At 35.7% G+C, this 13,911-nt stretch overlaps 1 protein-coding gene across 1 annotated transcript in view; it reads left to right on the top strand.

Moving 5' to 3' along the window:
• KCNH8 (potassium voltage-gated channel subfamily H member 8) overlaps positions 1-13,911 on the top strand; it is a 201,371-nt gene that overhangs the window by 57,186 nt on the left and 130,274 nt on the right. The window contains 1 exon segment of the mRNA XM_075144513.1: positions 5,431-5,664. Within this exon segment, the coding sequence (XP_075000614.1) occupies positions 5,431-5,664 (234 nt within the window).

The raw sequence follows: 13,911 nt of genomic DNA, 5'->3' as shown, positions 1-13,911 counted from the left end.
AATGGCTTATTATCTGTGTTTATCAATAAGACTAGGAGATGATTTAGCATCCAGATGCCCAAGTTTTGCTTGGATGTCTCTACCCTGAACTGCATTACAGATTAACTCTTTTTGTAACTATAAATATTGTATAGAGTGAAGCATTTTCACTGTCAGACTAAATATTACTGTAAATGCAAAGTGAAAGGCTGATTTCTTAGCTGCTGAATTCAGAACTTTTCTACATAATGGGATTTCATTTTGGCAATGCAGGTTAAGTGGGAGCTATGGCCGCTCACCCTTGAGTTGAGTCCATAGAGCTAGGTACTTCAAGGACTTATTTCGTACTCTGAATTTGTAACTGTTACCCAATTTTATTAATACATTTCCTTGTAATGAAAGCTTTTATTTGAAATGACTTGGCCAATTAAATCAATTATATAGCTTACAGTGATGAGTCCTTTGTTCATCTGTCCATACTTGTAGTTTACTATGCAATAGTTCTACCTTTTATTGTACTACTGTAAATTCACTGGAATATACAATATTTTTTAGTGAAAAGTGGGAAGAGATACCAGTATAATCAACTTTCTTTCTTTCTGACTCACCTAGATCTGGATAAATCTTAACCTCACATTAGTGACCCGGTTATCTGTACTGAGATTTTTAAGATGAACTTTAATATTTGGAAGTGTATGCATTATAAAATATTTTTGGTCTCAATCAGATTCAAAGGAAAGCAGTTAGTAAATGAGCTAAAACTCACTTGCATCTAAATGTGCTGACATAAAACTAGATGTTTTCATGTGCTATTTTAATCATTCAGTGAGGTAATTTTAACTGTTAATGTGGTCATGTTCTCTGTAACAATGATTTGCGTGAACGTGGAATGAGACCTCTCTTGTTAAGTTGCCAATGTAGGAGCTGTGGAATCAAACCTAAATGTAGTAAATCCAGAAGAATTATGGACTGCTCTGCATTCGATAGTGTAACTATGTGAGTCACTTGCTTAATTAACACAGCTTCATTAATTGCTAGGGATTTTTTTTTATTTTGTAGGGGTTTTTTCCTTCCTTTTTAATTCATACATAATTTAATATTTAAAATTAGAATGGTGGTTGGTTGTGCTCAGTTGCACAAGAATTCAGATAGATGTTCTCTTCACTGATAAAGATGAAGACTTGCAGAAACCATCTGGACTTTGATTGAAAAGAACCGTTACAAGAACTGGGGAAGCACAACGATGAGATTTATAGCAGACATAACTACAGTATTAAAGCAAAAATCCTTTTGTCATTTTTTGCTAAATAAGATGACAGTAAGATTTATCAAGGGAGTGCTGAGTTTAATTGTAACATGGTCTCGTTACAAACAGTCAGATAAATTGTGTGCATTAATTATGAAGCAGAGAATTGCATAATAGCCTTTGCCTTTAATTATCTCAATTCTAAAACTCTGTCATGGGATGTTTAACGAACCTGTCTCTCTGTATCAGATGGCATGTGATATAAATTTGTTCTGTTTCTTAGATTATAATTTTTGGGTATCAGGTCACTGAAACAAGGCAACGTTGTGTAAGCCTGTGATTGAAGGTGTAGCTAGCGTGGTTCTGGTTCAGCTTGTTTACTTGTCTCCGAGTTTATGCTATGTGTCTGGCAGAGGTTTCTGGAAACCATGCAAGTCTTCTGTTGATCAATGTCCTATCCACTCCAATATGTCCTGCTTCCAAAACAAATGCAGGCATGTAAGCTCCTAATATTCTTCCTTTGAACTTTCATGTGAAAAAGTCATTTGATTTTCACAGAAAATGGACATAAAGGAAAAGAAGCATAGTTGAAACAAATGTGCTTTTAAATTGTGCTGAATAGTTGTGGAATTCCTCTGTCGTATTCATTCACCTCTGCTGACTTGCTGCTAAAGGAAAACTTAGATACACTAAGATGTATCTGTTGGATACATCTTTAACAGAATCACTTTTATACGATCTTTTACACATTACATGCAGGCTTGAACATACAACCAAGTATTTTTATCCAAAGCTAATATACAAATACACAATTTGAATATATTTATTTATCTTGCACACTTACAGCACTTGACAGTTTCTGAGCTGAAGAGTGCCACTCATGGTTTTGTCAAAATCTGTTCTTTCAGGTTGTATGTAGTTTTGCAGCAATTTTACTCTGTTGATGCACATGCCCTGTACTCCTAAACAGTCCAAAAGGCTCAAGGTTGCATCATTCTCAATAGATCTTGAATTTAGCTTGGATGTATTTTCTCACCTAAAAAAAAAAAAAAATCCTACCAGTAATCTAGTACTGTCTCCTGATCATCAAGTCCAACCAACCTGAATAAAATAACTTAATATTCCTGCTGATGTGCTGAAAGAACAACATGGAATTCAATGTCATCTTTATTATTATGGAAGTGTCACAATCTACATATAAACATATACCAAACTATACAAACCAATAGGTTTGTATCACTCATTGCAACTTTCTTACTGTAAGTTCAAAGTTAAGCAAAAGTGCTGTCTTCCAGTCCATAGATTTCTAAACAGTTATTCTAAATAAAATGTCATTCTTCTTACTCTGGATTTTAAGATCTAGCTAGCTATCACTGAAGATCATAGAATTAAATGCTGGATTTGTTATTCCTGTCACACTGAAGACTGAATTATATAAATTTCACCCTCTGTTCATGTTTTTTTTGAAATATTTTATGGTGCTTTATGTGCGCTAGGCATAGGAAGTAATATTAAAGATTCCAAGCTATGAAAATAAATTTACAGAAGTAAATAAACTTTGAACCAGAATATTGTAAGGTATTTTTGAAGAAAAAAATTCCTCTGTGTAATTAATAAATGTTAATTATCACTTAGTAAATATTACCTAAGAATTTGATGAAACACAGATGATTATTGGAAAAAATTATGTTGCTTGATCCTTAAATATTACAAGGATTTTTTTTTCAATAAATTATTTAAATATTTCCCTTAGTCTACTAGTTTGGGATTACAAGTGCATCTTTCACCATTTGATTTGAACTTCAAGCTCAGAAAAACAGAAAATATGATTCTAATTGTATTTTCCTGAAGCTGATGCTTTACTGTTGTACTTAAAATGTTCAACAAAATTAGGCTTACAAGCTTTATCAGACATCCGCTGATGTTAACAGAAAGATTGCCTCTTATTCTAGCTGGCACTGGTTTGGGCTTTTAGAAATAAATGATTTTCTGCTATGCGTGTTAAAGTAACCGAAAGTATTCTGGGTTTGTCTTGATGTAAATGACAGGAGAGTTTGGCCATCTTAAATTTTTCATAAAATCATTATATGTTTGGTAAGCTCCAGTGTATTCCTGTTCATAATGATATTCAAACACTCCTGCACTCTGAGAGCATTCTCCCTACTCCTCCTCTCCTTTCGGTGTTCCATATTCTGTTTCATGCAATTCACAACAATTAGAATTTAAAAAAAAAAAAAGTCTTTGCATCACATAATTATATCTTAAACAATAAGAAACCCAGGGGTAAATTAATTTGATAGCTACAGACACATTTGGGATGTGTGATCTGCAGGTCTTACACCGTAATGCCGTCATTAAACTGCAGTGCAAGCATATGTTTTTAATTCTTTTGGCAGTGTGGGGATTTAGTTTTGTGTTGACAGGGGGAGCAGCATGTCAGTGCATGATAGTAGTAGTGATACTTATTCCCTAGTTAGGCAAATAAAAATGACAGACTAAGTCAAGCACTGCACTGAACCAGAATGCATTTTTAAATCACATTATTTGGTAAATGAGAAAAGTCTGTTTTTATATAACAATCATTTATTGAAAGACTTTAATGAGATTTAAGCAAAAGGTGAGTAACTGAAACAAAGTCTTGAGAGCAAATTGATCATTTAATAAACCTCAGAATTGTCTTTAAAATACTGAAATCTTAGCAGTATCAGCCATAGTATTTTATCCCTTGGGTAAATAAAGAGTAACGTAGCTGAAGTTGTTGGAATTTCATGGATGTAGAACTATGGTGACAGTTAAGGCTGAAACAGACCTATTTTTCCTCCCTTTTAGTTTATGAATTCTCTCTCTCCCTTCCCCATTCATTAATAATATATCCCTGTATGGGGATTAGACATATCAGCCTGAGTTTTCCATTAAAGTAGCTCATTTTTTCTCTTTAAATTTATGAATACTTATCAAGGGATTCTGGGTTAGTTAATAGTATTTTCCCTCAATACATACACATGAATCCACATGCACATAATTCTAAAAAATTAGAGGTATCTGTCTTGGGACTAGACTGCTCCTAAGCTCCCGCCAGCAAGCTGTAAGGTAAACATTCCTTAATAAGCAATAGGCAAATAATAGTCTTTCCTCCCTCGATGTGAAATGTAGTCAGATTCCTCCCATAAACCTTTTTTTTCACTTCAAGATAAGGAAACACAGGTAAAAATCTGTATGAGAACTTCATATATTATCTAGAAAGGGTCTCCATGCTAATTTAAAAAGACCATAAAGTGCTAGAGCTGTTGATGTAACCTGAAGATGAGAGTCTAAGGCACAAAACATTCAAAGAGACTTTTGCAAGGGATGGAAAGGAGCTGTTAGGCTGCAAGATTTGCGAAAGATTTGAACTCAAATTATAAGATCGCTTTGTGTTGATTGATGTCTATGTCATTATACTATTCTTGAATTTATCATACATGATAGTTGCATCTTACATACGCTGAAAAATTTAAAAGTGTGTTAAGGTGTAACAGGATGGTGAATCTTTGATGTGCCTGCTTCATACGGGAGAAGTATGGTGGGGCTCTGGAAGACAGCTGACAGCGTTTTTGGATGAAATCTTTTTCCCTCACAAGAAAAAAAAAGAGAAGACAAAGGACAAACAAGTCCATGTAACCCTGGAATGTCCCTCAACTCTACTTTTAAGGATTGCCTTGCAAAATTATATAAAAGAAATTAGTCTGAGTGTTGATAAAGGTCAATTTTGGCTTATTGAGAGCATAGAGGGATTAGCTTTTTTTAAGATATAGCTGTGTCTGTTCAGACTGCAGAGTAGACCAAGTGGCAGCTCAACATAACACCTTTGAAATTTCTCCAAAGCTTCCACTTTTGTCACCAGTCTTTGGTCAAGTGGTTGTTTTAATGTGCTAACATCCATCTCAGAGGCAGTTATCGTAAATTATTGCTTGAAGATGCAATGAGGCAAGCTGTACATAGCCATGAGAAGCCATCATATGAAGGTACTCTGTGGACTGTTAGACTTGATTTCATTTCAGACTAATGGTCTAAAAACAGAAGTTGCATTCTTGTTTGCAGGCAGTTGGGACTTTGCTTTTAAATGTATGTCCAGTTGTGCCTTCCTGTGAAGCTAAGGAAGTGTTATGTCAAATGATGTAGAATTTAGACTGTAATTCATGTTTTACTTTTGTGTTCTTCTACAGATAGTAACTTCATCCTTGCAAATGCTCAGGTGGCTAAGGGATTCCCTATTGTTTACTGCTCAGATGGCTTCTGTGAGCTTGCTGGATTTGCACGAACTGAAGTCATGCAGAAGAGCTGCAGCTGTAAATTTTTACTTGGTGCTGAGACAAATGAGCAGATGATTCTTCAAATTGAGAAATCATTGGAGGAAAAGGTAGAATTCAAAGGAGAAATCATGTTCTATAAGAAGAACGGTAAGTTTTTCTTCCCTGTTTTGTTAGTCCCAACGAATGAAACTTAGCATTAATGCATATAATATATAGCATGTATTTCTATGTAATGGTTTTGTATGTCTATAATCAGACCTGCAAGAATAGTTTTGAATAAAGGCAGTTGGGTACACATTGAGACTCTGTTTATTAGTGTTACTGATTTTACATAAGTATATGAAAAGTTACAAAGCTGCAAAGAAGAAATTCAGGGTCCTAAACTGCATTGTGAGATACTGTGTTATCTGCACTCAATATGACACTGCATTTTCTACTTTTTCTTATATTGAAGGTCTTACCCCTTATTGTTGAAACTGTAATTAAAAAATTAATACTGACCATAAGGTAGACAGTAGCTATGTAAAATTTTCACTCCCATCAATAAAATGCTCAGAATTTTGAATGATCCAAGTGACTCATTCTCCACAGTCACTATATATAAATACAATAATAATGATTTTCAAAAAGTGGGTAAGTAAGTAAAATCTATATTTAAGTATGTATTGTCACATAGAAAAATTTCTGAGCGTTAAGTAACTCCATAGATTTCAGTAAATTTCAAGTTGCACCACCAAAGCTTTTACTGCTATGGTAGGGCATTTATAAGGACAATTTCGTAGGCAAGATGAGTGAGCCATGGAAGAAAGCACCCCATGATGCACACTTATCAGCTTGTTTCATTTATATCAGGCTCCTTCAGTGTACCTGTTCTGTAAGTGTTTACACTGCCATCATTCATGTGATCTTCAAACAGGTGACACTAAGTGTGAGATCCTGACAGGACTGCAACTACCCCAGTGCTATAGGAGCCTTCACATGTGCTTAATGATCCATGGGCTTAATGGATCCATGGGTGCCTGTTGAGTATCACCCGTTTGGTTTATTATATGGCTAGAATTTCTAGGCATATGTTTAGGCCATGTGTTTTCCTCATAGATCCTACTTATGTCTTTACTAATGAAACATTTTCCCCTCAAATGTTATTACTATTATATTAAATACTTTAAAATGTCCTTTTCTAAAAGTAATAACTATATATTGACAAGAAGATAGTCAGTGATTTAGAGCATTAGGATAAGGCAGCTTCACTTTCCCTGACTTGTACAAAAAAGAGAAATGTTGCTGAGTTGGCTTGTGTTCATGACTGCGTTTTTTCACAGTATGAAATTTTGAAGTTATTCTGAAGATGCTGCTAAATGCTTCCTCCTCTTGCCTTTTTCGGGAGGCTTGCGGCGGGGGGGGGGGGGGGGCGTTGTTGTTTCTTGTTGTTGTTTTTTAGTATTTAGAAGAGACTCCCATAGTTCCTTGAACTCATGTTTCAGGAAGGCTATTCAAAGAAAGTAGTTTTAAATTTGTAAATCATGTCTGAATATAGGGAAAAAATGATCTTAATTTGGAAGGATGAGAGTTGCTTCTCTCCAGTATTGTACAGTGATAGTGGGCAATGTGTGTGAATTGATTTCAATGTATGTAAATGAAAAAAGTAAAGCTAACATATTCATTTCACTGTCTTGGTCCTGAATGATAAATTGTGATTCCTTTGCACTATGAAGGGGTGCTTCAAACCTATAATAGGTATGATTAATGCAGGCAGAAAGAGATTGCAGGTCAATTTGCTTATCAGTGAAATAGCTGAACCACAGATAAATAAGTAAAGAGAAATTGTTTAGGATAAAAGAATTCCCACAATCCATCCTACTTGCATCCCTGTGTACAATTTGACTGGAAGGCATTCCAAGACATTTTCTGAGTATGAATAAATTTCCGAGACTATTTATTATATTTTTCCTTTTCATGTATTTCTGTACTACTGGGAAACAGAAATGAATAGATATTGAAATAACATGAGACTGTTCTTGAATAAAAGCAACATTTATCTTAAAAAATAATCTTGTTTTTTCAACAGAGCTGCAAAGTACAGACAGAAAATTTGGTAAATCATCCATTTTAGCTAAATGTTCTGGGTTTGGGGTTTTTTTAGAAGGAAAATGGAACTTCTGAAGCAGTTAGGCTTATTCAACTTTGGCAGAAAAAAAAGGAAAAAAAAGATGTTTTTGTTGCAGAAAAATGTTTTTAAAATATTTTAAGACATAAGAACTTTGGGAATAATGGCCCAAAATGACTGTATAGATATGATATTGAAAATAATTGTTAGTTGGATTAGGGCCCAGTGTAATGCCAGGAACATAGGTCAGTGGGAGACAAGTAACTAGCAATGTCAAGTTGTCATACATTTCAGTGTCCCGTTAGGAATTTAGGGTGTCAGAGTGAAACTAGGTATTGTAGCTTTAGTCCACTATGCAGAGGTACAACCTTGCTCTGTAGGCCTAGTTACAAGACCGAATGAACAGTTTCAGGGATAACCTCAGGATAGAAGTTCAGCCTCAGGGATAATTCTGAGCTCACGGAACAGACTGAAATGTCCCTCAGCATACGTCTTAAAAGCTTAGTAATGAGTACAATATTATGATAAGAAATGACTATGAGGGAAATGGATGTATGAACACTGTAACTTATTCTTGGTTTCTTCTTCTGGATTTGATCTAAAATGTAGAAGCTAGAAATTTGTAATTAATTTTTTTTTTTTTTCCTCTGTGTGTGTCATCTTTCGGGTAAGAAATTCAAGCTTCCAAACATTTTTTGATATTTTTGAATTTGGTTTAAACTCCGTTTAAAACTGATTTAGTTTTTATCATTAAATTAGATTGTTTATTCTAAACAAGTAGTGATTCAAGCTTGGGACTTAAAGCTTTTACTAGTTTTGATCTGAATTTAGAAAGCTTGAATATGGGGTCTTTCATAGTTACTTAACCATCATTTAAGAATTCACATAACACTTCTGCTCCGTAATTGTTACTTAAGGAAAGATTGTTATAACTAAAGCAACTCCAGCAACTCATTTCCAATTTCATGCAAATTCCAGACTGCTCCGAGCTGACACTGCAGCAAGTAAGAATGGTGTGCAAGGAGTTGGGTAGGGAGCTGAGTAAGATGGATTACCTGTCTGGGATTTCATTGTCTGTCTCATTTGGGTTTGGATCTTAACAGAAGAATGATCTTCAGCAGTTGTGCTCTGACCAAACTAGAAAACAATCCTCCTGGAATAACTAGAAGTGGATAGGAACTTTTCTCTATGTGTGTTCTCCTTTTGGCATTTTAATGAATCCTTAGAATAGGAGAAACTGGCTGTACCTTCTCATCCACAATATTTTCTGCCATGTTAGCACAGAGCAGTATTAGAATTGTGGCAGCAGCAACAGCAGCTTCAGAGAGAGATGTCTTTTGAAAATTCCACTCAAAATACACTTTTCATCATAGTTTCAGTATTTATTTTGGTTCCTCAGTCAGTTTCTAACTTTTTATTCGTCAGAGCTATATTGGTTTTTTGAAGACAAACAGAAAAGGAAACTATTAAAAGACAAGGAACTTTATGATTGTTGCCTTCTTCAGAAAGTTTTAAAATGATATAGCTTAGGAGCTCTATCATTAGCTGATTTTTTAAATTATTTTTTTCTCTTACTATTTCTACACTTTCTTCAAAACATCTGCAACAAATTAAGTTGTCAATTATGATAATGGAAATGCAAAGTAACCTTTTTGAATTCAAGTGAGTTGTGAGAGAACAAGTCACTACCTGGATCTCTTTTTTAGAGTAATCTAAAAGCAGATGGACACTATGCTGAGGAAAACATTTCGACAAACCGTTCTTTTTCCCCCTGCCAGACCACTGCACAAATTGCAAGTACATGTAGTTAAATGAGGTCTTCACAATCCCCCAAACTGAAGTACAAGTAAGAAACAGCATGGATTTTTTCCTTTTCTGTTACAGCCTAAGAGGATGTTACAATAAGCCCTATAATAATTGACTTAGTGCAGTCTAAGCTCTCCATCTTCAGCTGCTGAGAAGGTCACACCTTGGTTCCCTTATGACCCCATCAGACTCATTTCCTATGTCTCAAAAATCAGTTTGTAGTATTTAAAAAGAGGTCTGTTCTTGCACACACCCTCCTAAGACCTGCAGTAGTCCTACAACCTTCCTTCACTGAAAGGAAATCGGTCTCTTTCTGTGTATGTGTAACTTGTCTGAAACACTATGTAATCAGCGATGACCACTTCTGACTTATGGACGTTTGAGAGGCTTCACTGTAGTGTCCATTGTATCTGTGCACCCCAGCAACAGGGCTGTTTGCGTAGGCTTTTGTGGGCAATTAAAAATCCCTGCTGTAAGAGAACTGGAGCAAGTGAGTGTTGCTGGGACCACCATTACAAGTTGCCTTAGGACTTGGCTGCAAGCAGTGTTTGCTTCATCTGTGATAGACCACAGGGACTCAAGGAATACTTTGCCATCTTCTATGTGTAAACTGATTTAAACACTTTCTGAGGTATGTCTTAGGCATGTGCCTTGTAATTCTTGGCCCCTAAAAATTTGGTAAGTAATTTGTAAGGTCAGGAAGGCATGATATAGTTATTTTCTTAATTTTTTAATTTTAAGAGTCAGTATGATTAAATCAAGGTATTTTGGCTCTTCTCATCAGTGTAGGAGAATATGTGTTTTAATAACTCTGTATCCTTATGTGGAAGGTCAGGACCAAGGTATTATTTCAGATGAGCTGAATATGAGTGGAGAAAAGGTAAAAGTCAGAGCCTCTTACTGAGTTACTGGATACAAGCAAAAGGCCATTTGAAGTCTAGGTGTAACAGGGTTCTCACATGAGCAGCCATGGGCAAATGAAGCCTCGAGCCATGAGACATCATCTATAGCCTCTGTCATGGCTGCAGTTGAATAATGTGGCTATAGGATAACAAAGGCTCCGTTACATTATTTGCAGTTAATGCGAGACTTGTGTTAAGCAAACAAAGAAAGCTAAAGCTTTTTTTAGATGATGAGTTTAATCTTATTTAAAATTATAGAAGATTTAATTAATTATAAAGAAATTTAAGGAAAATTAATTTCCTTTGAAATTAAAGAAAATTACGTTTTCTTAAAACTTTTCTTCTCTACAAAAAGTATTTTGCTTGTTGCAGAAATGGTATCCCTTTTTTCCAACAAGAAGTTTAAAAATCTACTTTTAATGGTTGTCCAAAAATATCCTGTAGCATTTTGAAACATGGGAGTTGTATGTTACCTTTTTAATATGAACTGACTCCCTGCTTTAACAATCTCCTGAAATCCACCATGTCTCTGGGAAGTGTTAAGCCCAGCAGTTAGAGAAGAGGCATTTATTATAATTTTATAATTGGAAAAAAAAAAAATTCCATACAGAGACATCAATTTCCTAGTGACATCTAGTTACTACTGTAGAGGAAGTCCCTTGACAAGTTGCTTGGCAGGATAGTTCATAGCAACGTGACCTCACTGCTGTTCCACTGCTGCTCTGCCTTAAAAACATGGCCTAAAAATAAGAAAGCTAAAAAGTTTTTGTGGTTGATTTGCTCATGTTATCTAAATTATAGTATAAAATACAAGAGGAGGGGAATAAAGAGAGCAAGCATTAAATTAATCTGAAAAATTAATCTGATGGTAATGTCTAATTGCAATTGCACGAGCCATAAACAATAATTTGTATCTTTATAAAGGCATCCTCTTCTTTTCCTTTTTCTTTTTTCCTTTTTCTTTTTTCTTTTTTCTTCCCCCCTTCCATATAGCTCAGTAGGCATTAGGAAGTTTCACTGATCTTGGGGAAGTCTTTCTCTTAAAAAGCAGTATGGTTGTGGGTGTAAACAGAAGGCATGTCCTTATTTTCCTCTATTTCACAGAAGACAGAATTTTTTGGCTCTTTTTCTCTCCAAACACTTCATTTGATTGACCTATGGCCTGTGATGAAAGGTAATGTGTAGCCTTGAAGTGTGTAGACATTTTAGAGTCAGTCCCAGCTTCTGCAGCAGAAGAGGATGGGGCACACTTCTGCTCCTCCGGAGAGCCCTGGCTTAAACTCTGCAGAATCTGGGGTGAAGCGGTCAGACAAAGCCTGAGAGGAGACAAAACGAGGGGATGAACTTCAGTTAGAAGAAAAAAAAAGGCAGTAAAATCCCCTGTGTGCAATGTGATCTAAAACATCTGAGATCTTTTGCTGTAATTTAATGAGATTTCAACAAGACTGCTGCTTACTGACAGCGCTGATACTTTGTTCTGATGGCACTCATGGTGACACTGGCTAACAGCTTCTTTCAATAACAACATGATTTATTAAAAGCATAATTCACTGAGAAAAGATTTGTTCTCTTAGAAGCACATTGATAAGTAAATAAATCCATATGAGAGTCTCCTGCTGCTTACTGCATTGTTACAAAGTGGTGGGCCCTTCATTGCTTACAGATGCTTACAGATTAGTGTTTCCACACAGGTGCCCTGGCTTCCAGCTGCACTTAATACGAATGACTGTTAGTAATGCTGTATGCACTTTTTAATTTTTTTAAGATACATTTCACTATGCTACTTTTTACACAGTCATTTTTAGGAAGAGGTGTAGGTATTTATTTTGCAATAGGATGTTTGTACTACATCAGACCAGTCACTCTTCTCTTCAAATTTTCTCACAATTTTATGGCCACACTGAGGCTGCCGATAGGCTATCTTTTGTTTTTATGAGTTTTAAATCTGGCTTTAGCTAAAAGCTGACGTGTGTCCCTGTGCTTCACCATGAGTTAGGCTGTCTTTGGTTAAAGAAAGAACAAAGTACCATTTCTTCTGATGACTACCTGCCTCCCTGCTGCTGACATTTCCTTATTTTGTTCATAATCCCCAAATCCACATACTGGATCATGGTGCAGACTAATTGCCACCTCCTGTGCTGACAATTGCAAGGAGTTCTTGCATTAGCTCCATAGGTTTTTGGAAGAGCGGCAGGCGGCTCATGTTAGCACTGTCTATTGAACCCTCTCTCTGATTTGGCTAGGAAATTGCAAAACCAGTGTGGTTTTATAGAGCAGTTAAGTAATTAAAAGGTTAAAACCTACTACTTTCCAACTGGCGGGGTTACTATAATTCTTTTCAGTGGGCAGGCTCAGAGACTGTTTACAACATGTGCTCACATAGATTCAAGTGGTGAACTGGGAAGATTAATCCTCTCTACAGCATTATGTAATTCCTCAGTGTGTGTTTCAAAACCCTTCTGTACAAAAAACATAAACCTGACAGGGTGGAGGTATCAGTCCAGATCCACAACTCAACCCCTTTTCAGGTCCCAGCTTTAGACTCTTCTTTCCAGAAAGGTGCCAGTGGGAAGCATGTCAGGTGCAGGTTAAAGTTCTTGAATCATGGGCTCAACAGAAAATCCTCAAACTTGCTTAAAACTTCTGATGAATATTAGCAGATAAAACTAAAATAATAGAGAGGCACTGTAGAGGCAGTGATATTCTTGTTAAGCAAAATCTTCTCCAACCTAACCTTGTAGAAAAAGCAATGGAAAATAAATGATCAGTTTCTAAAATGGAGATTTGCAATGTAAGTAGACAACTAACCAGCAGAATCCCCTCTTTCTCCATGTGATATCTATTGAAAGCTTTATGAATAAGCATGAGGTTGTGACCAGAACCTCTTCCAGCATTGGGAGACCTCCCATTCTGCAGACTTCAGACCTGCTGTTTCTAGGGGCTGCCACTGCCAGAGACACCAGAACCAGGGTCATAAAAATATCTTGCAGCACGAAGATTTTTTTTTTTATATTGTTATCACCTGTCATTTGAAACTGAAAAAGTGGGAAATTGTCTTTATAAGTGTAGTGATCTGTTTTGGTATTGGTGTGCCTTCGCTTACAGGAAATTTTATGTCATCTTTGAAGCTTCTTTTTAAGAGAATAAAATAATGAGCTTAAAAGCACAATAACATCATTTGAACACATGGTTGTGTTCAGATGAATGTGAGCTACACCCCCTCCTGGTGCCAAAATATCAGACACAATTTCAAAAAGATTAGGTAGCTTATAGGGAGAAACTGAGAGAAATGAAAAAACGTATATAAATACATGGTTTTTCATAAATGTATGTGTAAATATGTATATGTAATTATATATGCACACATACATACATACATACATGTATATGAAGGATCATCCTGGCTTAAGAAAATTTCGTGCTTTTTTTTCCCAAGAGACAAAAGTACATCCCTCAGTAGACTGAGAAATCATATTTACTGCTGTGATGACATCCACATGTTGGATTAGGAGCTCTGAAAATCCAAAAGGAATAAGGACCATAGTTTGTAAATACAGTTCTAACAATAGATTTCAATAA

The sequence above is a fragment of the Calonectris borealis genome, chromosome 2 (genome assembly GCF_964195595.1).
Source record: "Calonectris borealis chromosome 2, bCalBor7.hap1.2, whole genome shotgun sequence".
Lineage (NCBI taxonomy): Eukaryota > Metazoa > Chordata > Aves > Procellariiformes > Procellariidae > Calonectris > Calonectris borealis.
Note: the sequence above shows the minus strand (reverse complement) of the source record. Positions and strands in the feature narration are given on the sequence as shown.